At 32.5% G+C, this 26,107-nt stretch overlaps 3 protein-coding genes across 6 annotated transcripts; 1 reads left to right on the top strand and 2 right to left on the bottom strand.

Moving 5' to 3' along the window:
* Nucleotides 1-7,654: 7,654 nt before the first annotated feature.
* Nucleotides 7,655-10,395, bottom strand: LOC133308143 (uncharacterized). Its single transcript, XM_061508746.1, has 6 exons — nucleotides 10,223-10,395; nucleotides 9,732-9,899; nucleotides 9,178-9,383; nucleotides 8,857-9,097; nucleotides 8,124-8,260; nucleotides 7,655-8,044 (listed from the first exon to the last, which is right to left on the bottom strand). The coding sequence occupies exons 2-6, from the start codon at nucleotides 9,853-9,855 to the stop codon at nucleotides 7,817-7,819; spliced, it is 936 nt and encodes a 311-aa protein (XP_061364730.1). The 5' UTR covers nucleotides 9,856-9,899; nucleotides 10,223-10,395; the 3' UTR covers nucleotides 7,655-7,816.
* A 4,115-nt stretch (nucleotides 10,396-14,510) lies between these two features.
* LOC133308125 (uncharacterized) lies at nucleotides 14,511-18,123 on the bottom strand. Of its 4 annotated transcripts, none has more exons than XM_061508724.1 (5): nucleotides 17,796-17,893; nucleotides 17,113-17,289; nucleotides 16,523-16,666; nucleotides 15,704-15,915; nucleotides 14,511-15,573 (listed from the first exon to the last, which is right to left on the bottom strand). In XM_061508724.1, the coding sequence occupies exons 1-5, from the start codon at nucleotides 17,812-17,814 to the stop codon at nucleotides 14,773-14,775; spliced, it is 1,353 nt and encodes a 450-aa protein (XP_061364708.1). In that variant the 5' UTR covers nucleotides 17,815-17,893; the 3' UTR covers nucleotides 14,511-14,772. The 4 variants fall into 4 exon arrangements, with proteins under 4 accessions (XP_061364708.1, XP_061364709.1, XP_061364711.1 ...); XM_061508725.1 differs by lacking the exon at nucleotides 17,796-17,893 and adding an exon at nucleotides 17,897-18,123 and having other exon boundaries at nucleotides 14,512-15,573; XM_061508727.1 differs by lacking the exon at nucleotides 17,796-17,893 and adding an exon at nucleotides 17,669-17,779 and having other exon boundaries at nucleotides 14,512-15,573.
* A 6,183-nt stretch (nucleotides 18,124-24,306) lies between these two features.
* On the top strand, nucleotides 24,307-24,826 carry LOC133308145 (ribulose bisphosphate carboxylase/oxygenase activase 2, chloroplastic-like). The gene is made up of 3 exons (XM_061508747.1): nucleotides 24,307-24,363; nucleotides 24,456-24,541; nucleotides 24,730-24,826. The coding sequence occupies exons 1-3, from the start codon at nucleotides 24,307-24,309 to the stop codon at nucleotides 24,824-24,826; spliced, it is 240 nt and encodes a 79-aa protein (XP_061364731.1).
* Nucleotides 24,827-26,107: the final 1,281 nt, after the last annotated feature.

Below are 26,107 nucleotides of genomic sequence, written 5' to 3'. Positions count from 1 at the left end.
CACACAAGGTCTTTACATGCCGAAGGTATTCAACGACAGATCTGTTTCCTTTCTTGATAGTTCTGATCTTAGATTTGAGCTGTCGCAGCTTTGAGCGCATCATTCCATGGAAAAGCTTATGGATTTGTTCCCATGCTTCATAAGCATGATGAACTCCTAGAATTTCATTGAGAATTTCTTCAGAAATTGTTGACAGCAACCAGGAGAGAAGCATTTGATCTTGTTTAATCCAATCAGTATATGCTTGATTTACTATCTCTTGAGTGCGATCAAGATCTGATTCATACTGCATTGGTACCTTAGGATTAACAAGAAAATGATGCAGTTGATGTGACATGATAACCGGTTCTACAATTTGACTCCAAAGAAGAAAATTCTTCTCTGTTAGTTTAACAGAAATCTGATGATTAAACAGCAAAGGAGTCTTGTTTTCAGCCATTGAATCTCGAGTTGATGTTGGTGCGGAAGACATGATGTGCGTTTGGATCAGGCCCTCAGAGAGAGCTCTGATACCATCAAGAAAATGAAGAAGGAAAGAATAGAAGCAGAAGAGAGAAAATGTAGGTGAATGAATTGCATGTGTATTTTCTGTGTTTAGAGTGATACAGAACTAAAGCTTATATAGAAGACTAAAGGAGTATGACTCAGCACAAGGTGTTAAGCCACCTGTATAACTAAACTCTAACAGATGCTAACAGCTGTACCTAACAGATACTAACAACTTGACAGCTGTAACAACAACCCAAAAGCTAACTACATTTAGCTACAATTGCAAATGAGGACTTCAATCGTGTAGAAGCATCAGCAGTGTTAATAGTGAGGAAGGCGATGGTGACAGAGGACGGTGGTGGAGGGAAATTGAAGCCGTCATCGTCGTCAATCTTTCGCTTCTTTTGAAATTACATGATGAGGGGAAAAAATTGATAATTAGGGATTTGATTTATTAAATTCAAAATGCATTTAATGTATGCACCATTAAATGCTTTCTCAGTTTCAAAATATTTATTTATGTTAAAATAATTATATTCTTTCAATTACTTTATATCACTTTGTTAAAAAAACAATAACAAATATTTATAAACTGATAATATCTTTAGTATTATAATGATGGATATTTGATGACCATCTTATTTATTGTATATTACCTTAAATGACAAATATTTTAAATTATATCAAATAATCAAAAATATTTTATAATCAATACTCATGAGCAACATGTTCATAGATAAAATTCTTCAAGATATTTATTAGTTGTATGACTTTTTATAGGCTGTTATATATATTAAATGTAAACTATATTATATATATATATATATATATATATATATATATATATAATTTAATATTAAAATATGTCATAATGTATCAAAATCTAATATTTTTTAAAATTAACATATTATCGTGTTATATCGTATGGTGTCCCGTATCTCATGTGCGTGTAGATGTAATACAGTCTCTCGGAGGCCCGCATCAACATTAACATGGGTTTCGCTCGGAATGTTTGCCAAAGTAATTGCATTCTCACTCTCATTGTTCTTTTCTCACTTCTCACATTAAAATGGTTTCATAGTTGGATATGCATTCACCAAGGACTCCTCAACCTCGTAGATCTTGCCGTCAGAACACTTCACCGTGATGATCTTCTTCAACAACGAAGAAGCCATGATTGATCTTCTTTACAATTTTGTGAGTCATACTTAGTGCATACTTTCATTTATATGCACTCAAAATGGAGTTAGTATGCTACCTTCAACAATAAAATATTTAAGGATGTATTAAATATAGTAATCGGTTACTAAAACTTCTGACAATTAATCATAGGAAATTAGTATAAAAATAGATATTTGTAGATACCCGAATAACTCCTCATTTATTATATCTTCTTACCCAAATTATGTTTTCTTAAATAAAATAAATTTAACTAAGAAAGAAATATATACGGTTATTCAGGAGAAGAATATTATTAAAAATGTATAGAATTTTAACCTGCAAAAAAAAATGTATAGAATTTTTCTAGCTAATATTGATAATTTTTAAACTTGACAATTCCATATAGGTTGGTGTTTACCCTTTTAAAAGACATGTAATTATATCCTTTTAAGTGAGAGAAACAGATACACAATAAGTTGGTGTTTTTTATTATTTAAATTTTAAATAAAAAACAATTACTATAACTAAAATGATTATTTTTTAAGGGAGAGATTATACTTACTACTTTTTTTTCTTACTACCAAATCTTAATCATTGGTTTCTGTCAATATAACAATTATAATTTATTGAGTCATACTTATTAATTAGTTATTAATTTTAGTAAATTATAACCGTTAGATTGACGAAAATCAACGGATAAAATTTAGTAGTAACAAATAGTTAAAAAAAGATAATAAATATAACCTCTCCCGTTTCTTAGAACGACAAATCTTTTTATCAGTTAGTCTTCCTAGCGTTTCTGTAACCTGGGCGTTTGGTACGCAGAATTCTCCAGGATTCTCGGAAAACAGAATTTTTTTAAATTTTGTATTTTCGGATATTATTGTAAACTGTGTAAAAATCATATTTTTGAAAATCGAGATTCCCGAATATAAAAAAATTTCTCCTCTACTAAACGCCCCCCAGACAATGATTTATCATTCTATATTATTATATTTTGAAAGAACCTAACACTTTCTAGAAGCTACTAGGTATGAATCAGGAGCTCATTTTTAAGGAGAAAACTAAACTCCTTAAATATTACGGTCCCAAATTAAATTTCTTGTATTCTCATTTATATTTCCTTACGTCTTATTTCTTGAAATTAGAGCAAACACTTCACAATTCATCCTGAGAAATCAGTATAAAAAATATAGATGTCAAAATAACTCCTCATTTAATATATCTCTTAGTCCCAAATTATGTTCTTCGAAATAAAATGTTTAAGTTAATATATATATATATATATATATATATATATATATATATATATATATATATATATATATACGGCGATTTAGGAGAGCATCCTTATAATCTTATGTTTTATAATCGGTTACTAAAAAAATTTAAATTATGTATTATTCCACTCTTTTAATAAGTTTGACATTTAAAGGAACCCCAAAAGGAATTAAACATAATTAAAGAAACAGTTGCAAAGAGTTAACCGAAGTGGTACGCAAATTGCGTTATTATTTAGAGGATAAATTTCAAGGGAAAAACTATCTTTATGTCACATAATATAAGTTTTATCTTCTGCACGCTCTTCGATAACTGTGTCACTTTTTTTCTTTTCTTTTTATCAGTTGGTGGAGCCCACTAATTTATCTCTATGACATGAGAAGATAAATATCTCCTTCATGAGATTAATAAAACCCAAATTTCAAACTCTAAAAATGTTATTTAGAGTTTTTAACACCACTCCATACTCAAAAATATTTGTATCGTGCCCAACTCTATAATACATAATTTAAGTTTTAGTAACCGATTACTATATTTAATTCATTCTAAAACATTTTATTGTTGTAGGTAGCATACCATCTCTATTTTGTGTTGCACATAAATAAGAGGATGCACTAGGTATAACTCACAAAATTGTGAAGAAAATAACCATGGCTTCGTCGTTGTTGAAAAAAATCATCACGGTGAAATGTTCTGACAAGAAGATCTGCGAGCTGGAGGCCGCCTTGGTGAATGCATCTCCAATTATGAAGCGCTTGATAGAAGAAAAGAGCAATGAGAGTGAGAATATGATCACTTTGGCAAAACATCTCGAGCGGAATCTTGTCTAAGATCATTGAGTATGTGAAGAAGCATGCTGATGCTGATGCTGATGCTGGCATGGCCTCCAAGAGCCATAAGAAAAGTCTCAAGCCTGCAGAGTTCATGAAGGTTGACATGAACACACTCTACAACCTTCTCATGGTTAGTTTCATCTAATGCATGCATGCTCTTTTCTCGTGTATCTTCCATATATATATCAATTGTGATGCAAAAGTACGCAATTCCACAACTGTAGCAACTTGTGGTGGACATTGACCATACTGCCATGTTTTTTCATATACTATACTTGAATGTCACGGATTCTGAATTTTTTTCAAACTGTCACGGCACGAAAGTCCCTAAATTAAGTAGTAACTATGGACTGGACCTGTGACACATTCCTAGTGGCTGGAAAAGCCTTGGAGGCCTGGTTGGATCAAAATGTAGCGACTTTAGTGTGAATGTGACAGATGTCACTCATTTGACCATAGTCGCTGAGTTAGTAGCGACTAAGGCCATCCACAAAATAACTCCACCAAAGTCGCTTCCTTCTCCAACTACTGTGGCCTACTAAAGCTGCCACTCATATTTTAGTCGCTTAGCTAGTTCTTATGGAACCAATGTCATGTTGTCATACATACTTTTTCCGTAGTATTGACTTTGGGTCCCTCTTTTCTCATATTGCAGGAATTCCTGAAACCGTTTTTAACTATACACTCTTGCGAGTAGATAGTTATAATATTAAAGTTATTTTTTTTAACTATGTACTCTCGAGAGCACTTGCATTTGATTAATTTCTTGTGTTTCAAACTTCCCTCTTGAGGTCGTTTAAACTCAATTTGCTAACGGAGCAAGAGTTATTCCTTAGTTTGTTTATCTGTCTGGGATAAGATGTTGGTGGCTTGTATGGTAATAAGAATATCATTCCCGAATACAAATTTTAAAGGCCGTACGAAAAGGTGTACCAAATTAAATCTCCATGCCGTGGGGAGGTATAAATTTCCTTATATATTGTTGCACCTAAAATTTACTTAAATGTGTTCGCCTGCTTGCCGCATCGATTTCTGTTTTCTAGGAATAATTTTATTTTTAATAACAATATTTTAATTTTACAGTTTTATTTTAATTATGTCTTATTTTAAGCATATTTTTTTGCTGATTAATTTGTAATCAGCTAGTTCTTTCTTTTAGGAGTATTTAATGTAGATTGGATAGTGATCCGGATATAACATAAGCCTAACCAGGGCCCAATAAACACATGAAAGCCCAAACCCATATAACCCAGAATAAAGGCATAAAGGGCAGGCACAGACGCGATAACCCTGTCGCGGTACACCAGCGCGATGACCCTGTCGCGGCACACTAGCGCGATGACCCTATCGCGTCCTACACGGCGCAATACCTCCTCACGACATGCAAGATGTACTTGTTCCCCACGCAGCAGGATACCTTCTACAAACAGTAAACTTAAGGGCCAAGGCAACACCACCGCGCCCTCACACCAGTAAACTACGGACAACTCCAGCTCGCTATGACTCTACTACTAGACACCATGGCGGCAAGCTCCTCAACATTTAAACACTGACAGCCACACTACGTTGGTACCAAGGAACCTTTGCCTTCACCATGAAGAAAGGCATTCTACAAGCATACATCTCGACTACTATATAAACATATGTTGTACCACCAAGGTACGATCATCCTTTACTTTCACAATATAAACACCTGTCTCTGATACTGACTTAAGCATCAGAGTGTCTTTGCAGGTACCCCCCATCTGGAGCAACGTGAAGGACGAAGAACAAAGAGCTCAAGCTCATCCCCCAACAGCAATACCGGGCCCAGGCCAGTAACCTCCCAAGGAGTCTCAACCGTGTGTGATTTGGGCTTAATACGCATTGGGCCATCCCAACCGTATCTGGTCTGATCAGATAGTAATAAACTTCCGCCTTGACTGGAAAGAGCTTCAACGATGAATCGAGGAACTAGAACAACAATTTCGAGATTGCACTTCTGTTAAACCAAAGATGAGTTGGAATCTAGAGATGCATTTAATGACAATGAGAGAGACGTCAATCTCTTTGCAGTTTTGAAATAGGGGCAAAATCTCACTTGATGATGTGTTATATATGGCTAAGGAAGATGAACAAATAATTTCTCAATATTTGAGAGGGTTGCTAATTGAAATTTCCAATGTTATTCAGTTGCATCAATATTGTAGCTATAATTGTGTGTAGATTGGCTTTAAAGGTGGATGGGCAATATAAAAGGAAAGGTAGCAATCTCAAAATTCAGAGTCGACTTCCTAAACCGGTGCCAACAGCTAATCCAACACCAGCAATAGCCAAGGAAGCGATTTCCAAACATGATTTCAAGGAAGGGAGGAGGAGTAACAAATTTACTAGAGGAGGAGCTATTGCCAAGATGTGCTACAAGTATCGGGGGATTGGGCATTTCGCTACAGACTATCCAAATCACCAGATTGGGATGCTTAGTAAAGCTCCGGTCTATAATGAGGTCTATATCTATTATGAATCCAATGAAGAGCGTAACCATGAATATCCACTTGTTGAGCCTCCATTCTATAGTGAGGTCCCTATCTATGATGAATCCAATAAAAACAAGATGATGAAAATCCAAATGTTGATGCTCCAGTGTATGGCAAGTTCCATGTCTATTATTATGATGGGGATTAGGAAGATGAGACTCCAGATGCAGAAGAAATCCTTAGTAGTGATTCCAGTAAATGTTAATAGAACTTTAAATGTTGTAGCAGCAGAAGATGAAATATGGTTTAGACATAACAATTTTTACACTAAGTGTACTAGTGAAGAAAAACTCTAGAACATGATAATAGATTAAGGGAGCTACAAGAATGAGGTAATTACTTCCATTGAAGGAAACTTTAATATGAAGATAAAAGATATTGGATTGTATCATTCACATTATACTTTCACTGAAAATGATGAAAGTTTTGATGAAAATTCAGTTACTAGAAAGTCTAATCAAATATGAAGTTCTATTCAAATATGCCATAGGGAATGACCATTCATTTAGGAAGACTTTAGTTTGCTAGAAAAATTGTGAACTTGCGCACAACAAAAATAGCAACCTCGTGCCATGGAGATAACAATTTTGCTTTTGGTGGAAGTTTAATTAGAGATAATTTACTACAATTACATAACCAAACTACAAGCAATAGTCATTTTGAGATAGTCTACGGGCATAATCCAATTACGTTTTTAGAATTCACACCATTTTTCAGCTCAAATGTAAATGAACATACTAAGCATATCAAAGAGTTGCATTCACAAATTCTACCCTTAATTAAGGAATTTGCTGATACTGTACCGGAAAAATTGCCACCTAGGTACCACCTGAAGATCTTAATGAAGATGAAGCAACTTTGAGGCCAAATATTTTCCTAATAGGGGAGAATGATGCACCTAAAATTAACTTAGAAGTGTCCATGCATACTTGCATGCATCGTTTTGAACTTTTAGGATTATTTTTATTTTTAGTAACAACATCATAATTTTACAATTTTATTTTAATTATTTTCTTATTTTAGATGTATTTTGTTGCTTATTGATTCGTAATAAGCTATTTCTTTATTTTAGGAGTATTTAACGCTGACTGAATTGTGATCAACTATTTTCAAATATTTTTTTTAGGGCGTTTTAAGATTAATTAACACCATCTAAAAAGGTGTCTGGAATTCCAATTGTGGGTTGTTGAATTTTGAATATTGTTATTAATTTCTCCAATAACAAGGCTTCTTTTCATCTATCCCAAATTTGTTTGCTCAATCTCTTTTTCTATGCGTTTCGGCATTAATATCCATCAGTTAAGTCCATATCTATATAATGATTGGAAAGAGTGACACTGAAGAACATAAGTACGAAGCAATCATTTGGAAATTGAAGTTCAAAATGACTCCACAACGTTCCATATGTGCATTGCAAAATATTAATCTATAGTAATACATGATCCACAAGCACTCAAAAAATGCAATCCACCCTTTAAACTTATCAGTATGAGAGCAATATGACAACAATAACACATCACTACATAAGCAGGTACCTCAGTCAGGCAATGCAGTTCCTCGCTCGAGATTATTTTTAATCTCCAGTGTGTATTTACCAAAGGCTCGCTCAATCTTCTTGTTGAAATGCTCATTACGGTCATTGATCGAGTCAATATCTTTCTCTTCATGAAATCGTCTTCTCCTGCTAAATGACTTGCGCTTCTCATCCCTATCCTTTAGCTCCTGTACCATCCTATCAATCTTATCCTCTGAGATTTTTGGTGCCTACAATGAAAGGAAAGACATCTCGTCACAAAACACCCAATGCAGTGCAGATGTTGAAAAAGAAGTTCTAGTAGTATACCTTTCCATACTGGAGACTTGAAGCTTCACGGTAGAACTCTGGATCAGCTTCTTTCATTCTGTTGTATTCTTCTACATCGATATCTACTTTCTTGGTCCGCTTTTTGTATGCATTATATAACGTCTTCTGATTAAAAACTGATAAAAAAAAATTACAGTAGCTTCAGTCCCATCAGACCTACTCTCAACATAAAAGTTCTTTCGGATAATTTTGCAGTAAATTACACACTTAGCAATAGGAAGGCACTCATTCCTCATATGATAAAAACTCTCTTAGTTTCAAAGCACAAGAAAGCGAATCTCCAAAATCATATCTTGGAGCAGGATAAGTGAAAAAAGCAATCTACACAAAAATATTTTAATGTTTTTCTGAATATAAACACTTCTTTATTGATATTTTACCAACAGAACATTTCTAAAATATCTATGTTTAATTCCCCAGAAGAGATAACATTCATGCAAACACCTATAGTTAATCTACAACGGAAAAGACATAAAACTCTCCAAAAAACAAATTAACTAAGATACAAGTTTTAAAACTCTCTGGGGGTCTGGAAATCTTGATAACTTTGGGAACTGCGTTGAAGCTTACACAGTTACACTGAAATAAAAGAGTAAGTTAATATTTTGCATCTGTATGTATACATGCATGCAAGAACACACATAACCATGGCAACCAGAAAGATAACATACAGGTTATGCAAGAACGTTTGTTGGATAAGTATAGAACGTACCATCCCAGCCGGATGGAGCAGGATCCTTCTCCCATTTCTTGTATTTCTCTTCTGCTGCATCTTGTGTGTCAAGCATATATGCCTTTGTCAGATCCAACCCATTTGCATCAAGAAGTTTACCAATCTTTTTCTTCCTATCCTCAAGCCACTTCTGTTTAGAAACACCCCTAGACTCTGTTGGAGCTTCCATCCTCTTTTTCTCAGCAGCTATTTCAATTTGATTACGTTTTTTTGCTTCTTGCTGCCAGAGAAACAAAACAAGGATCTTAAGTTTTCTTCAAATAAATTAAGTTGCACGCAAGAAATTTTTCAGCAGTTTACCATCTTGGCTCTCAACTCCATCCACTTTTTCTGTCTCCCAGAGAGGTTTGTGTAGTCCCCATCCATTTGCTCTGCAGCAGGCTGGTCAGGATCACTATCAGAATCTTCTTTAATATTGGGCCTTTCATCATGTATTTCCTCATCAGGATATGATTGATCTGGGATGGCTAGCTTACTGCTACTTCCACCACTAGCTTGGGCAGCTTCTGATAGATGTAAAAAATGGTATGTAAATATGGACGGATAAATTTAGTAGAGCATATAACCCCGAAAAAATATTATAGAAGAAGAATTCAATATAATTAAATACAAGTTATGCAATCTTATGACTTATCAACGAAGTTGAAAAATCGAAATGAACATTTTCGGTAGGATAGAGTTATCAACTTGCTTAGCATAGTGACCTTTTATGGAATGATAATGGACCATGAAAGGAACTTGGTTATAAACACAATCAAATCAATAGATAACTATCCAATTACTTGATAGAACCACAAAACTTGCATTATTCATCGGCAGCAATCAAGAGATGAGATTGTAATTGAAAAACTAACCTGATTCCTCTTGTTGCATCCTAATTTTGGCTTCAGCTATTACCCTAAAGCAGTAATCACTACATTCATGAAAAGGATTACTGGCATTTCGGCAATCGGGATGCACTTCTCGTTCCTCAGACATGTTTTGCAAAAATATTATCCCGCGAAGACTCACCTGTTGCGTTGCTGCATAACAAACAAAATTCTTGGTAATCGGAAAGAAAGCACAAAACCCTAATCCATCGAGCCTCTAATGCCCAATTTTACTTTGTTTATTTATTTATTTAAATTTCATTCGAAAATTGAAAGCAAATAACACATACAAAACTTGGCATAGAGGAAGAAAGATTACAGCTGAAATATTTAAATAAGTAAAATAGAATTTGGTTCTATTTTAATGTTCCCCTTTGGTTTCTGCGCAATGGAACATCGAGAGAGAAGGGAAGCAAAGCCACAACCGTGATTAGGTCATTAAAATTGGAAGAGAGAAGGAAGAGAAAGATACGAACCTGTAGACTGTAGTAGCAGCGATTTCTCAAAAACCAACAAGAAGCGAGAATTGGGAATTAGATTCTGACAAGAGTATTTCACCGATGGTGTTCCAATCTCGCAGAGACGAGTATCTAATTTGATTTTTTATTTTCTTTCATTATTCTTTTTTCTTTGGGGATAGGGTTTCCTCTATGCAGCGCTCAACCGTTGGATTATCGCTGCCTTTGAGAGATGTGCGAAGAGTTTGCTGAAAATAATAAGGAACAAGTTAAAAAAAAAAAAATTGTGGTATTTTTTTGAATCATTACAGTTTTTTGTTTAAGGTGTTTGTATTTGTCATTTAACATGACACAACAAACTTTCTTACACACACAATATTTTGTGGGACCCACACTTTTTAAAGAAAAAAGAAAATTACGGCACACAAAACAAATCTCTATATTACACAATCATTTTTCCTACAACATTATAAAACCCTTTTTTTAATTATCCTTTTCTAACACTATTAGAAAATTAACTGAATATAATTATTCTATCATTCTTAAAAGAAGAAAATGAAGTCATAAAGAAAAAAAAAAAGACCAAATGTTACGAAACTTATAACACTTAGAGCTCGTTAGGTGGACATGATAGAATAAGGGTATAATATTATATGGGGCTGATAAATCTATATCGTGTCCTGTGTTTGATGAGCACCTGATTAACAATATGATAAGATAATGTAGAAGGAGAAAGGAGAAAAAAAATACAATAAATACAAATATATTGGGTAGAGTGGGGATATATTGAGTATCTAATATTGATATCCTATACTGTTGAATCCTAACCCACCTCCCCAATAAGATAAGAAATCATGTACTGGCTAGGAAAAATGAGACAATAGGATAAGCTAATCATATCCTATTGACCCACCAAACAAGAGAAAAAAATAGTATATGATAAGTTATTATCTTATCTTCTTTATCAGGTGCTCCAAACAAGCCCTTAATAAAAGACTAAAATAAAAAAATAGCATAAAAAATCAGAACAGTGACCATTTTGCCACGCCTGGCCAAAAGAATTACCAGACTGCCATGCCAACAATAAATTTTCCCAGAATGCCACGTGGGATAATTCGCTACAATGTGTGCGATGCTTGCAAATAATTCGCTACACAGTGTAACGAATTATGCCACGTCAGAATGCACAGTCAGCAAGAATGCATGTGTCAAGCGGGGCGTAATTCGCTACACTTTGTAGCAAATTATGTTCGCGAATGATTTTTTGACACATGGAAAACTTTCGCAGGAACAGGAAAAAGCTGACGTGTCATAATTTCCTATCACTGGTAGCGAATTTGGTCTGCAATATGACCAAATCTCACGAAATTATTGGCCACGAAATTCGCTACTAGTGGTAACGAATTATGACACGTGGCAGTCTGGTAAAAAATACTATTCGCGTGACATTTGAGTAAAAAATTTGACAAAACATGACATTTTGGACACTGTTCCTAAAAAATCAAATGTATTATGTGTTTAAATAAAAAAATAAGATCAATAACAGTTACGAATTTCTAATAAATTGAAGACTAAAAAATATTTAATATATTTAGACTAAAATTAAAAAAAAAGTAGTCTAAATAAAAAAAATATTGAAGACAAAAAAATAGAAGGAAAAATTAAGATAAAAAATAAAATAAAAATGAAATAGAACACAAAAGAAATTACATTTATGAATTTCTAATATATTTGTTTTTTATTTTTTGTGTTTGATCTATTTATTCTTTTTATTTAAATATGTTTGATCTTTTTTATATCTGTATTTTATTCTCTCTTTTTAAAAAAAAATTATGAAATTTTTTAGTAGATAAGGTGGCATAAGTCTAAAAAAGAAGAAGAAAATAAGAATAAAATACACCAAAGAGTAAAAAATAAAAATAAAAAAAATATCAAACATATCTAAATAAAAAAGAAGGAAAAAAAAGGAAAAAAATAAAACTAAATATATTGGAAACTCATAAGTGATTTTTTTTATTTTTTATCTTAATTTTTTCTTCTAATTTTTTTGTCTTCTGTATATATTTTTTTATTTGGACTATTTTTTTTTGTCTTTTTTATCACTATTGTGATTTTCATATATTTGGTCTTATTTTATGTTTTATTTTTTTGTTCTTATTCTATTTTTTTATTTTGACACTTTTAATTTTTTTTAGCCATTCACTAAGTGTTTTAAGTATTCATAACATTTGATCTTTTTTATCACTTTACTTTCTTCTTCTAAGAAGGGTAGAATACGTATACCTAGATAATTTTTTAATAGTGTTAATAAGGGGTGTGGATGAAAAAAATCACATGGGGTTAAGTAAATAAATAAAAATTGGAATACAAGTGATTCAAAGCAATATCATATGAGGTTTTTTTATCTTTTCCCAAAAAAAAAAACCTTGATTTTATAATTTTTAGTATGATAATCTAATTCAGTAAGAATATAACATAAGTCTAGCCTTGATACTGACTTGAGCGTCGGAGTATCATTGCAGGTACCCCAGCCAGAGCCATTGCACCAAGGAAACTCAACATCAACAGCCCATGAAGCACTTTCCCATTCCGAAGTCTTCATCCTTTAACCGTGTGTGATTAGACTCAGTCTATATTGTTCAGCTCATATTGTACTCGATTGATCAGTTGGTAAGGGTTTTTAATAGTATTTATTAACTAAGAGTAGATATTTATTTATATTTAAATATGAATATAATAAATTAATATAATATTTATTTTAATTGAATAGACAAGCTATAAAATATTAATAGTACAAATAATACCGACATACCAGTTAAAGTAAAGGGTAACAAAATTTTTAATCTACCAAAAAAAAAAAATGAATTTGTAATCCTACGTAAGCTACTAATTTGATCTACTATATATCACAAAAGAAGTGAGTAATAACTAAAAAGCAAAATAAATACTTGGATTCAAGAGGCAAATTTTTACGGTGAAAAAATTTATTTACAAAAAACTAAAAATTTAAGTTATTCATCAGAAAATTAATTTGTTCAAAAAAATTTGTGATATTAAATTATGTTTTAAATTAGGGAAAACTTCAAAAAAAAAAAAAAAACCCTTGACAATTTTTTTTGAATCATTTACTTCTTTACTTAAAACTTTTTTTTATAACTTATTACATGATAAAGTTTTTTTATCACTTACCCCTAAGTTACGGTGGTAAGTGATAAAAAAATTAAGTTAGGAGAATAAATGATTCAAAATTTTGAGAAAGAGATAGATAAATAATTATGAGAAAAGTTACACGAATTTTTTTTGAATTTTTCCCAATTTATGATATTTTTATGGGGTTTGTTTTTCTTATGTTCCATAAGAAAACAAACCCTTGATACACACATCGTAAAAAGATGTGCCATTTTTTTTTTTAAATAGAAGGATCTCACTTAATGTATCTATAACATGATAGTATATATGATTTTCCTACAATATAAGATTTATTTTTCTCTATTTTTATATAGAAAAAAGTGTTTCTATTATTTCATGAGATAAAATTATGTCACGCAATTTTAAAACAACATCATATTTGGTTAAAAAAATACAAAATATTTTTGAATTTTTTTTTCTTTTATAATACGAATTTTTTTAAAACGTTCTGTATTTTTTTTTTCAAATCTTGAAATAACGTCACTTTAAGATCACAACAGAAAATTTTATCTCTTGTGACACAAATTCCTTTTATAAATCATATTATTATTTTATTTCTTAAAATTAGGGTTTATGGTGAAATGAATTATGAGAAACGAAATTGTCACTCTGTCGGGAATATTTTTTATTTATTTATCCATAATTCCCGCATCACTGACGTTAATTTTCAACACCTTACCATTAGCTTTGGAATTGTACAATATAAAACTACCCATAGATGAAGTTGAGAGTCAAGAGGGAAAAAAAAAAGACTCCTAAGAGAATAGTTGTTAAAATGAATTGACATATAATATATATTAACCTCTAAAGAGAAGAAAATATAATTTAAACATACCTCAATATAGAATAGTATAATTTGACTAGGAGTCTAGGACATTAATTTCGTCTTTAAAAACAATAACTTTTAAATTATTTTAATGTCACAAAATTATCATTCAAGAACCATATTTATGTAATTGGACGAAATTAATATTTCAAAAATTTTCTAACAAAACGAAAATTTACTTAAAATAATAATAATAAAACGAGAAAACTATGGACTAGCAGTATAGCAACAAAGATGTATAAAATTTACAGGCAAATTAATATAATCCGGGTGATGAAACAAGTGTCATGTACGCAGCAGATAAACGAAATTCTATTGGTAAACGAAATGCCATCCCCCCATTGTTGTTGGGATAATCAGATATAAATAAAAAATAAATAAAAAACACAGCTGTGAGGCTGCAGTGTGTGTAGGGTGTAATATGAAATTCAAACCATTACCGAGCTAGAAAATACAGCTCCCATGCGTTTATTCAGTAGCATATTCTACTTGTTTTTACCACCACAATACTACTAAAGGTGCACTTCAAAGACAAATTAGCTAAGCAGTAACATTACAATAGTTCATCTAGCAAGGACTTGCTATCCAAATTATCAACCTTGGACTTGATGGAAAACATGTTCTTGTCCAAATCAGAAGACTTCAGCTCAAGCTCGTTCAATTGCTCTCTGATATCTTCAATTCTTGTTTTTATATCAGCTAACTCTTGTTCTTTCTGAGCCAAAGTTTCAACTTCTGATTCTAGCTCTTTCCTCAATGATTCAACTTTACGATCAGAGTCAGCCTTTGCCATCTCCACGGACCGTTGCTGATTGATGAGTTCAATGTTTTCAGCAATTTCATCAACTATGCTACGCAACCAGGCAATACGAAGTTGAGCAGATTCAACATCCTTAAGAATAGCCAATAATTCTTTGACTTTGGACTTTGTTAGTTGCATTATTGAGGTAGATTGTAACTCTTGGACCACAAAGCACACACACTCAATATAATATGACCGCATGACAACTGATTCCAAATGGCAGCTTTCTCCTATATCCCCATATTTGTCAAAGATGGACCGAAGGATGGGAGCAAAGCTTTCTTTCACATGGTATTTTCCAACAGGAATACGGCATTCAGAAACCACAGACTCGCTCTCCTCTCCATCACTATCTTCATTGTCATGACCAACTCCAGATAAACAAAAATGCATGGACCCACCAGCTGATTTAATAAGACCTTCTCTTATGTCATCAACAGAGGTGATTGGAACAACTTTCGGTGAAGCATTTCTGTCCACTTCTTGCTTTGTTCGTATTGGGTCGGTAAGATTCTCAGCACCGCCCTTTGGTTGGACTTTGTGATTGACAGTCTGTTCAACAAACAAGGGCACAAGACAAATCAAGTATATGCTTATTGATTAACATGGATTTGCTTGTATTTTGCCCAAATTTTTTAAAAAGAATTGTTTGAAGAGAATGTGAGAAAGGAGAGGCCACTACCGTGCCAGCTGGGATATGTAATTCTCCGGAAACTGGTATTAGCTCGTTGCTTTTTGGCTCCACTTTCTTCTTTTCAGAGTAATTTGGTATTGGTGATGAAGCATCAGAGAGATAAATAGCCCCAATTTTTGAGGCTGGAACACTGTCAAGAACAGGGTGTTCTGGTTTAGAACCTAGCTTCTTTTTCCTGCCATAGTTTAAGGAAATGGAACCTGAAATTTGAGAGGATTGTAGTCAGAAACATATTCATTGTGTGTGAAATTTCTCTTGGAATATCAATAATGATCTGTTTATCACCTAAAAATAACATTTTTTAACTAGTCAAACAAATTGTCAACAAGCCTTGCTAGCAGTTCATTTGTACACAAGCTGTTGAAAAGTGAAAAGTGAATCATATTAAATGAGACAACAGTTTGTTTTCTATCTCCAAACCAATCTAATTCTAGATAAATCCCATACTACTTTCATTTGAATCAAAAGGCTGGTTAGCATGACATGACATATTTGAATCGGAAGAAGACCGTAGTGGAACCAGAAACATTTCTCAGGTTCCCCTTTGAGATGAACCTCATTCTTCAAACCCACTAGTCTTTTTTATGGGATGATAGAGGTTTTTTTCTTTCTTTTTTTTTTTAAAAAAAAATTAGATTTGATCAGATATATGAAGATAAAACTTGTTTCAAAATTATTTGTGGGCGAAGAAATTCACAAAAAGAAGACACACTGTATAAACCGGTTAAATAGATAAAAAAGAGAAAATTGTCAATAAATTACATATTCCTGATATCCTAAAATAGCACATAAAAAATGGGGAGAAACCTGAATCAACTCCTGACATTCTTTTGTGGCAATTTTCATCACAGACATGATAAGGATTAGATGCTTTAGGACAACCTGAGTGCGTGCGTTTTTCTTCATTCATCTTTTTGCCAAGATCACCTTCTGTAACACTTCTGCGATAATCTTTGGGGGAAAAAAAAAGAAAAAGCGAAAAAAGACAGATCTTAAAACTGTTCAGAGATTGGCAGCAAGGCACTCCCAAGTCCCAAATAAATTGGTTAAAATTTGAAGTATCAGACAATTGTTATTTGATACCAGTTACGAAATATTCATAAATCATCAGCAACTTCCAAGTAAAGCTTTAAGTATATAAACGAGTCAAAAACAGTCAGAGCATGCCAAAATCACAAATATCAACACAGGGCGGAAGGAAAACAGACACAAACATAAAAGATGCCATAAACCAAATCCTGTTGAATTAATATCTAATTGATACTCATTCGTAATTAAAATTCATGAGGAAAAAAAAAAAAGTTTTCAGGATAGACCAACAACAATCCAGAAATGGTGTTTTGCTTCACACAACAAAAGTATATAAACAGAGCAAACATGAAGTACAACTAACTAACCGGAACTCTTTTTATTTTTAGATGGCTTGATCTCCTTGATCTTTTGCAGGCAAGCTTCCGCGCATTCATGGTAGGGATTAGAAGCATATACACAGTTTGGCATAACTTTTCCAACATGAGCCATCTCTTTCCTGGTGTTACCTGCCTCACCTTTGGTACGATCCGACCAAAGTGTAACTGTTGCATCAGGTAAACAAAGAACACAAATTAAACAACAACACACATATATGTTATGATAATTCTTACCAAAATTAAAAAAAGGAAAACATAATTTCTTATGCAAATCTGTGCAAAACATTAAAAAAAGAAAAAATTAAAGGAAAAAAACATATGAGAAAAATATTCAACTTTTATCCCCTGTTGTATCCATACCTATCCAATCAAGCCCACCCCCAACAAGAGAAAGGAGAAGAGAGAGAGAGAAACAGACAGGATTTTACTTTATGAGCAAAAGGAACAAAAAGAGCAATAAGCTCCATCCAGTTATATGTTAAGAGTATTCATTAAAAAACAAATTTTTTTTTTTTTTTAATGCATATTTGTTATCAAAACATACTTCAGAAAATTGAACAGACAAATCAAATAGCATCCTCAACTCATGAAGTTGATATAATGAACGTCTAAAAGACGCCCAAGAGAGAGCAAAAGAAAGAGCAGTAAACAAACTAAAACGAAACACATACAGCAGAAAGAGACACCCATGAAACGGAAATTCCGAAAGAAGCAACACCAGAAGATGAAAAATCAAAATAGAAATAATAAAATGGATACAAAAAGTAACAACCTAGAAAGACAGAGACGACGATGCTGATGCAGAATTGAAGAAGTAGGTGGTGCAACCCAAATTCCAAATCAAATGTCAGTTTCTGGTTTGTTGAGATATTATTATTTTATTTATTTTCCCCGCAGCAACCTATAGAAGAACGAAAAAAAGAGATGAAAGAAGCGTTAGTTTTTTGACTATGAGAATGTGACATTAGAATTTGAGAACTGTTTGGAAACTCATTGACCGACGGAACTTGAAAAATAATATTAAAAAAGAATGAGGTCCCAAACAATGAAATGAATGGCAGGCAGCTTTTGAATAATGGGAAGACTTTGAAACATCTAGAAAGTCACTTGCCGCTGTGGCACGTGTGCGAAGCTAACAACCCCGTTTCCAAGTAATTGACAGATTCATTTGGTTTTTTGTTACACTTCCACTAGTGTTTTAAAATTCGTTTTTTCTAGAGAATTCAACTCAATATATTTTTATTATTTATTTCAATCGATGGTTAGTACTTAGTATAAAAAAAAAAGGTTTTATATTAACACGTTATCAGATAATATATTATCACGTTGTTCAATAAATTCTACATACAATATAAAAATATATTAACGCTTAAAAATAACATTAATAGATTTTTTAAAAGAAATGTAATATTTCTTATCAAATTCTCTAATATTAAGAAAATACAGAATACTATATTAAATAAAAAGTATGTTTAAACCACTCATTAGGAAGGAGACCCTTTTATTTTATTTTTTACAAAATTAATTTGTAGCTGTCTTTTTATCTGTAAAACATAACAAAATAACGTGTCTAATTGGCTATGGTGGTCATCGAAATCAGGCTGCGGCAAGAGTTACTTTCCCTTCCCCTCCCATTGTAGCGGGCTGCATTTGTGACATGACATGGACAGACGGAAAATATGTTCAGCTTTACAATTCTCTATCTTTCTTTTCATTTAAGAAATTAATGTTGAGCATTTGAACATTTTTTCCGATATCCTTTTCGTCCTAAATACTAAAACGGCAGCATATAATATCCTTAAAATTTTATTCTCGTTATTAATTATTTTTGCAAGCCGATAACTATTTTTTACATTTGAGAATGAGACTAACAACATGCTCCGACACTTTAAAAAATTTGATGTATCATATTCGACAGTTTTCGATATTCCGACACTCCCCGACACTTCAACACGTGTTGCACAGATTCAAAAAAATGGTTCAAAAGTTGCGTTGCGTTGCGTTTTTAGTTCCAACTATTAGATTTGTTGGATTTTGATTGTCATTTTATTGATTTTAATATAACTATTTGGAATATCTTATATTTCTTTGCAAATTGATGAGTATTATAAGTTTAGCTTCTTTTTTTATTAAATTATTAAATATTAAATATAATATAACTACATAAGTTAAAAAATTTATTTAATATCAAAACGTGTCCTAACGTATTTGAAATTTAACATTTTTTAAAATTAACGTGTTCAAAATATCATGTCGTGTAATATCTCGTGTTATGTGTCAGTGTCCGTGCAAGAGCTTATAATATGCTCTTAGAGAATTTTGTTATCCACTTATACAAAAAAGAAGAAGAGAATTCCTGCACCTCATAAGATCCCCAACATAGAGATGAATAAAATTAGTGATAACTAATTAAAATGTGGGTACTAAAAACCAAATCTAAATCAATGAAAAATAATAATCTAAATAGCTACCCAAAAAATAAAAAATAAAAAATAACAACAACAAACGTAAGAAATCAACTAAAAAGCAAAATTACGTTAGTCCAATTAAATCATGTATTATCCTCAAACTAGGATACCCAGTCTCCTAATTGCATAAATTTACTATGACACAACTATATATATTATGTAAAAAAGGAATATATAACCATGATTTACGCATTTTATTCAGAGTACATAATATACAGTCTTGACTAGTTATGTTGAAGTTGATTATTATCCTTATTATTCTGGCTTTGGAAATAGTTTTCTTTCCGTCCCCATTTGTCATGTGAAATTTCACTGAAGTTAGGGACTTAGGGTCAAAATCTTGAATTCAATTAAATTCAGAGTAGAAGTGCAATCAGAAAATGAGACGGAAACTACAAGAGAATTGACGAGAAGCACAACTGCAACATCAACTCAATAAATTAATATCATCTGTTAGTTAATTTGTAATTCATCAAACAAAATTTTTTTTTTTTGAAAAAAAAAAACACCGAGTCGGGCACGATAGAAACATCCTTACTAGTATTTATAAATTAAATTCATGAGTCTAATTCATCAAACAGCTAATATGCACATATTATATAAAACAAGTGGAAGAGTGAAGACCATATAAATTTCCTGAACATTTGTCGCAATCATTCACATGCAATCGAGAAGAGAGAGAAAGAATGAAACACAAATTTAGCATGGTTCACGTACGGCTAGTCGGCTACATTCGTTAGTCACTTTATTATAAGGAAAAATTAATAAGCTAAAAAAACTAGCCCAAACCCAAATTATAAACATAATCAAAGAATGAAAATGACGCAATGCGAGCTGTTTTCAAGCTAGAGTTAGATCTGTATTCTTTTAGGGTGTTGTATCTGAAAATATTTTTGGTGTTTCGTTGTACCAAGTAATTGGTATATTTTTTTACGAATTATAATAAAAAATAATATTTTTATATTACTATTGATTTTATGTTTATTTTCATTTAGGGATGTACCTAAGAAGGAGGTAATATGGGCAGCTGTGCTTCCTTAAATTTATATTTTATTTTCGCCTCGTATTATAAGAAATTTTGGATCTGCTGTTGTTTTCACCTCTATATATATATATATAAAAGATTCGTTTTTTCTACCGTCAATATAAATAAAGTATCTACATTAAATCAGGAATGATGTCGTTTTGAGGCGAAAATCAATATATTTTTGTAATTATAATTTATTTCAGGGTTATAATAGTCTTATTCATTATATTTTTTTAATTTTTCAACCCAAAACGACATCGTTTTGGAAGCGAAAGTAAATAACTTCTCTATATTCACGGTAGAAATATTAAAGCCATATTTTTTTGTCCACTCTCTCTCCTCCTTTATCTATCTCTTTCTCTCACTTAAAATGACACAACTTTACATCTTTTATAATGATACACACTTTTCCCAAGCCATATATATATAGGATAAAATATTTCTCCATTCAATGGAAATAAGTTATCTTTCGTGAGCACAAAACGACGTCGTTTTGTGAAAAAATTAAGTATTTTTGTAATTCTAATTTATTGCAGGATTATATTAGTCTTTAGTGTTATAATTTTTTAATCCTACAATCCCAAAATAACGTTGTTTTGGGCTCTTTAAGATAACTTTATCTCCGGTGACTGGAGAAATATTTTTTTCACACACACACACACACACATATATATATATATGAGCCAGAATATTTTTACACCGGTGTAAGAGTTAGATGTCTTACCCTCAATCTTGATTATTGATCCACTTGTATCCAATAACTCATATTATTAAAAAATTTGAGCACTTAGATATAAATGAAATTAACGGACAAGATTAAGAGTGTAACTCCTGACCCTATATATATATATATATATATATTTGGCAAGGGAATATGTACTTTCAATGTGTCGAAAATAAGCTCGTAGTATCTAGGTGTTTAAGGATATACTGGTATAAACTAAAAACTCCAGGAGTCACATCTCACGTAAGGTTGAGAATGGGAAATATATATGAACACGGTCACTACAAAAATTCAAGCATTTTGTGGGGGTCATATTTTCATATTATGGAGGTCTTTGACCCCCACAAAATACATTTGTGGCATTCACCCAAACCCCCAGTTCTGCCTTCGCCACAACATAGTTTGTGGGGGGTTTTTGTGCAGGGCCACAATTTGTTGAAGTATTTTCTGGAGGTTCGAGACCCCCACAAATATTACACTTTTTGGAGATTTAAGACCCCCACAAATGTTGTATTATTTGTGGGGATTTAGTAACCTCCACAATATATTTGACTTTCTGTCACTCATAGACCTCCACAACATTTATCACTTCCTGGAGGACATAGACCTCCACAATTTGTTTATTATATTTAAAAAAAAATAAAAAATGAGCTACGAGAAATGATTTTATTTGAATAATAAAAGACAACCTTCTCAAGTATAAATTTATTTATTATTTGAAAAAAATTCAAGCCACACTTAAAATTTACTTATCCCAAAATGAATCTCATCAACAATAATTTATTTCGAAAACCAAACAAATTATCCAAACAAATTATCCATACAGGCAACAACCATTAGCAGTTTCAGCAGCAATGTGACCGGAACAAGTGATCACACAGAACGTAACTCCAAGGCCAAGAAAGGTGTAAATGAACCTGATTGCAAAAAAATAAAAAAATAAGCAATTCGTTCACAATCTAACCATACAGATCAGAAGAACTTGATAATTTTACAAAAAAGGAGCATACATGCAGGAAATACTGAGTCGTGAGAACAAACAACGATTTTGTTCAAACATAGAAAGCATACAAATTTTAGGTGCCAATGCAGTATAACTCTCAAAATGAAGATATCCTAAACCAGCACCCCTGCTCAAACAATCCAGCTTATACATAACTCCATTAAAATAACCGGTTCTCTTAATTCAATCAATAGCTTGGAAGTGAATAGAATGCAAATTAGGAATTCAATAGCTTTATCATGTCAAACATAAATTCCCAATAAACAATTCTCTTTTACGCTATTAATTCCTTTGGTTTCTAAAATATGATCTTTCATTAAACAAATTAATAACAAAAGCAATAAAAATCTATTAATCTCAGAAAATCAAATCAAATTTTATTTATTTATTTATTTTAATTTTTTCTCTTCTACTTAACAACTTTCGCATCCAGGATCTTCACATCTTATTTTCACGGGTAAATCAAAGTCCAAAATTTTCTCATCCATCGCACAAGGGTAAAAAAGGGGCTAGGAAACAAAAAAAAAGAAAAAAACGAGGAGATACTTATAAATATTCTGCTAATACTCGAGATAGTTCCCAAATACAGATGTATCAATTGAAAATCAATTGAAAAGGGAAGAGCATGTTGACCAATCTATATTCTCAGTGCTAATTTCCTTTATCTATCATATAAAGAGGTCAACTATAGATCTTTTTCAATAAAGAGGTCATTTATACATGTTTTTTGAAGTAAAGTTATATACTTTAATCAAGTATCAACAAGAGATGTTTGTGCTCATGCCTGTCCTTTCGTAAAAAGACCAGATGGAGGCTAAATGAGGTTGACATTCAAGATCATAGCAGCCATGTAATCACGAGAGAATCGATGGCAACAATAGTTTTATTTTTTTATAGAACTAGGGACCCCCCCCCCTCCAAAACCAAAAAAATGAGCATCTTCTTTTCCTTTCAACAATGAGGAAAGCACCTTCTCCAACAAACAATTGAGAACAAACTCGATCTCTAATTGTCATAAGCATCTCACCTCACCTTCTCCAACAAAAAATGAGCATGTTCTTTTGTTTTTGTTTTTACTTTTATACATTGCCGGGAAAAATAATTATAGAACTAAATGTACAAAACTCAGCAGAAGCAAAAAACTATAGGGTCAATTAACACAATACTTGTAATTGGTAATTGTTTCATACTCAATCAAGTTAACTTAAGAGCTATAGATTACATCAGTTCCTAGTTCCTAACATTGAAGAGGAATAGAATGCAAAGAAATTACCATGTGCTCCAAAACCATATCCAGGCCTCGATCTGGTAGTAATGGAGGGATCACCGGCTGGCCTGCCTTGAAGAAAAGCATAGGTGACTTCACAGGGTCAAATTTTGAAGGGGCCCACCACCTATTTATATGAACCATAAATAATCAAATAAATTAAATTAAAATTATCTCAAAAATTAAATCAGAATGGGCTAAACTTACCCATCATGGTAAGGAAGGATGTTCATCTGTCAAATTGACCCATGAATATAACAATCCAAACTGAACCAATTAAATGGACAAGGCATGGAATACCTGAATGGAATTGGTCATGATGTATCTGTCTGCCAATAGAGATATATGTCCCTCGTAGGTAATGCAGAGTCCAAAAAGAATCAAATACTATTAATAAAAAAAGGAATCCAACATAGGGGAGGTTAATATGGAATTTGGCTGGAGTAGTTGAGGAATTTGGTAAATAGTTGCAGACCTAATTTATATAAGTTAAATTTTGGTGTTAGAATAAAACCAAAGAGGAAGAGCAGCCACCCTCCTTTAACCTTATGACCATAATTTTGATGCTATTGATACTGAAAAGGCCTGTTAATAATTTATAATCAATAAAGTGAGGGCTTTAATAGATGCATATTGTAAAACAGAATCCACTTATTAATTATGTGAACAAATGATTGTAAAACAATCAGTTTTATGGACAAGCTCGTTGTTCACATCACTAAGAACTTCATGTCCCTGCCCAACATCAAGGCATGTAATTAGTTATACGATTCCCACACATACTATCCTAAGACTTTTATAAAATAGGGAAACACATTTAACATGTTTCATTATTTTTACAGGTTCCTCGCATCCGTGGTATCTGGGGAGGCAAAGGTCAAGGAAAATCTTTCCAATGCGAACTTGTTTTTGCTAAGATGGGAATGAAGTGAGTTATTGCTAAACTAATACTAACCCCTACTAAAATACCTATACTACCACAGAATGCATCAGTTATATTTATTAGCAATCAATTCATGATTGAAATTGAAAGTCTCTTTTATGCATTAGAACTTAGTACCTAGCAGTTAGCACTCAACAATTGATGTATGTGTCCCCATGATGTTGTAATTACAGCCCAATCATGATGAGTGTTGGAGAGGTGGAAAGTGGAAATGCAGGAGAGCCAACAAAATTGATCAGACATTACAGCAGCAAAGCAATATCAAAATAAAAGACACCTACCAAGATTTTCTACCGTAAGCCCTATTTTCCCCTACCTTCAAAAGTTCCAAAAGCTCAAAACTAAGAAAGAAAACAAGCATAATACAGATGCGTAGAAGAAAAAGAACAAGAATGAAAGGGGATAGGAACTTGCACCTGCTTGCTTGGGGAGTGTACGCTAACCTCCATGGCCATGCTTCTTAATGTACTCAACCAATGCTTCATCTTCTTCAGGAGTCCAAGCTGCCCTCCTCACTCCATGTTTATCAAAACATGGTGCTTTCCCCATCTGCACTACCACCTCATTACCACAATAATAATAATGTCACTACAATAATAATAATAATAATAATAATAATAATAATAATAATAATAATAATAACAAACCTTTCATACAACCCATCATCATAGGTAAGAAAGAGTGTTGCAGAAGAATGCAGCATTTGCATCAAAGTCAGAAGTTAAAGTATTGGATCAGAGCAACAATCTACGAGTCATGACCAAATAAAACAGAGAACATATTATTGATTAAAGTTTCATAAAAATTGAAGAAAATACCCAAAATCAAGTCACGTTCACAAGCAAAAAAAACACATAGGGGAAGGCACAGCTAAAATTACCAGTTCTATATCAATTCTTAATTCAATCTCATACAACATCTGAGATTCAACACGCCTCGTAGCCTTCCACAAATTATTCCAGATAATGAAGAAGAACAAATTATAAAAGAGAATCCATGAGAAGATATATAGAAGGAACCTTGAACTTCATCTGATGGTAACGAGCGACTGCAGAGAACGATACGCTTCGTGATCTGATCTCATCATCCTCCGATGAATCACCGTCTTTGTTTGTGAGTGAGGAAGAGGAAGACTTATTGGAAGTGCTGGAAACAGAGCTCTCTCTGAAACTCTAACTACTGCTTCTCTCTAGAACCTGATCGTTGGAATCGGAATTGAACCTTCAAAGCAACAAATTCGCAAAAACAAAGAAAAGATCAAAACGAAGATAACAGAGGCAAGAATGAACGAGAGAGTGTGTGAGCTTGTTAAGGTTACTTTGGAGTAGAAAGCGAGGGAGGAGGAGGCATCGTGTGAAGAAGCAGAGAGGATGTAACCATTCGTTCTTTGAAACTTGGGAATTTTATTATCCGTTAAAAAAAGTTATAATGGAAAAAAATTTAAAAACTTTGAGAATACAAATAGTGTGGAGGTCAGAACGTGCTAGAAAATTATAAAAACTTTAAAAAGATGGAAATAAAATGTGGCGTCCTCTGAAAATGCCACTATAT

Source organism: Gastrolobium bilobum, unplaced genomic scaffold (genome assembly GCF_033153095.1).
Source record: "Gastrolobium bilobum isolate Gb01-03AN ecotype WA unplaced genomic scaffold, APGP_CSIRO_Gbil_v1 utg7653, whole genome shotgun sequence".
Taxonomy (NCBI): domain Eukaryota; kingdom Viridiplantae; phylum Streptophyta; class Magnoliopsida; order Fabales; family Fabaceae; genus Gastrolobium; species Gastrolobium bilobum.
The sequence above is the reverse complement of the archived record's forward strand: the minus strand, read 5'-3'. Positions and strand labels throughout refer to the sequence as shown.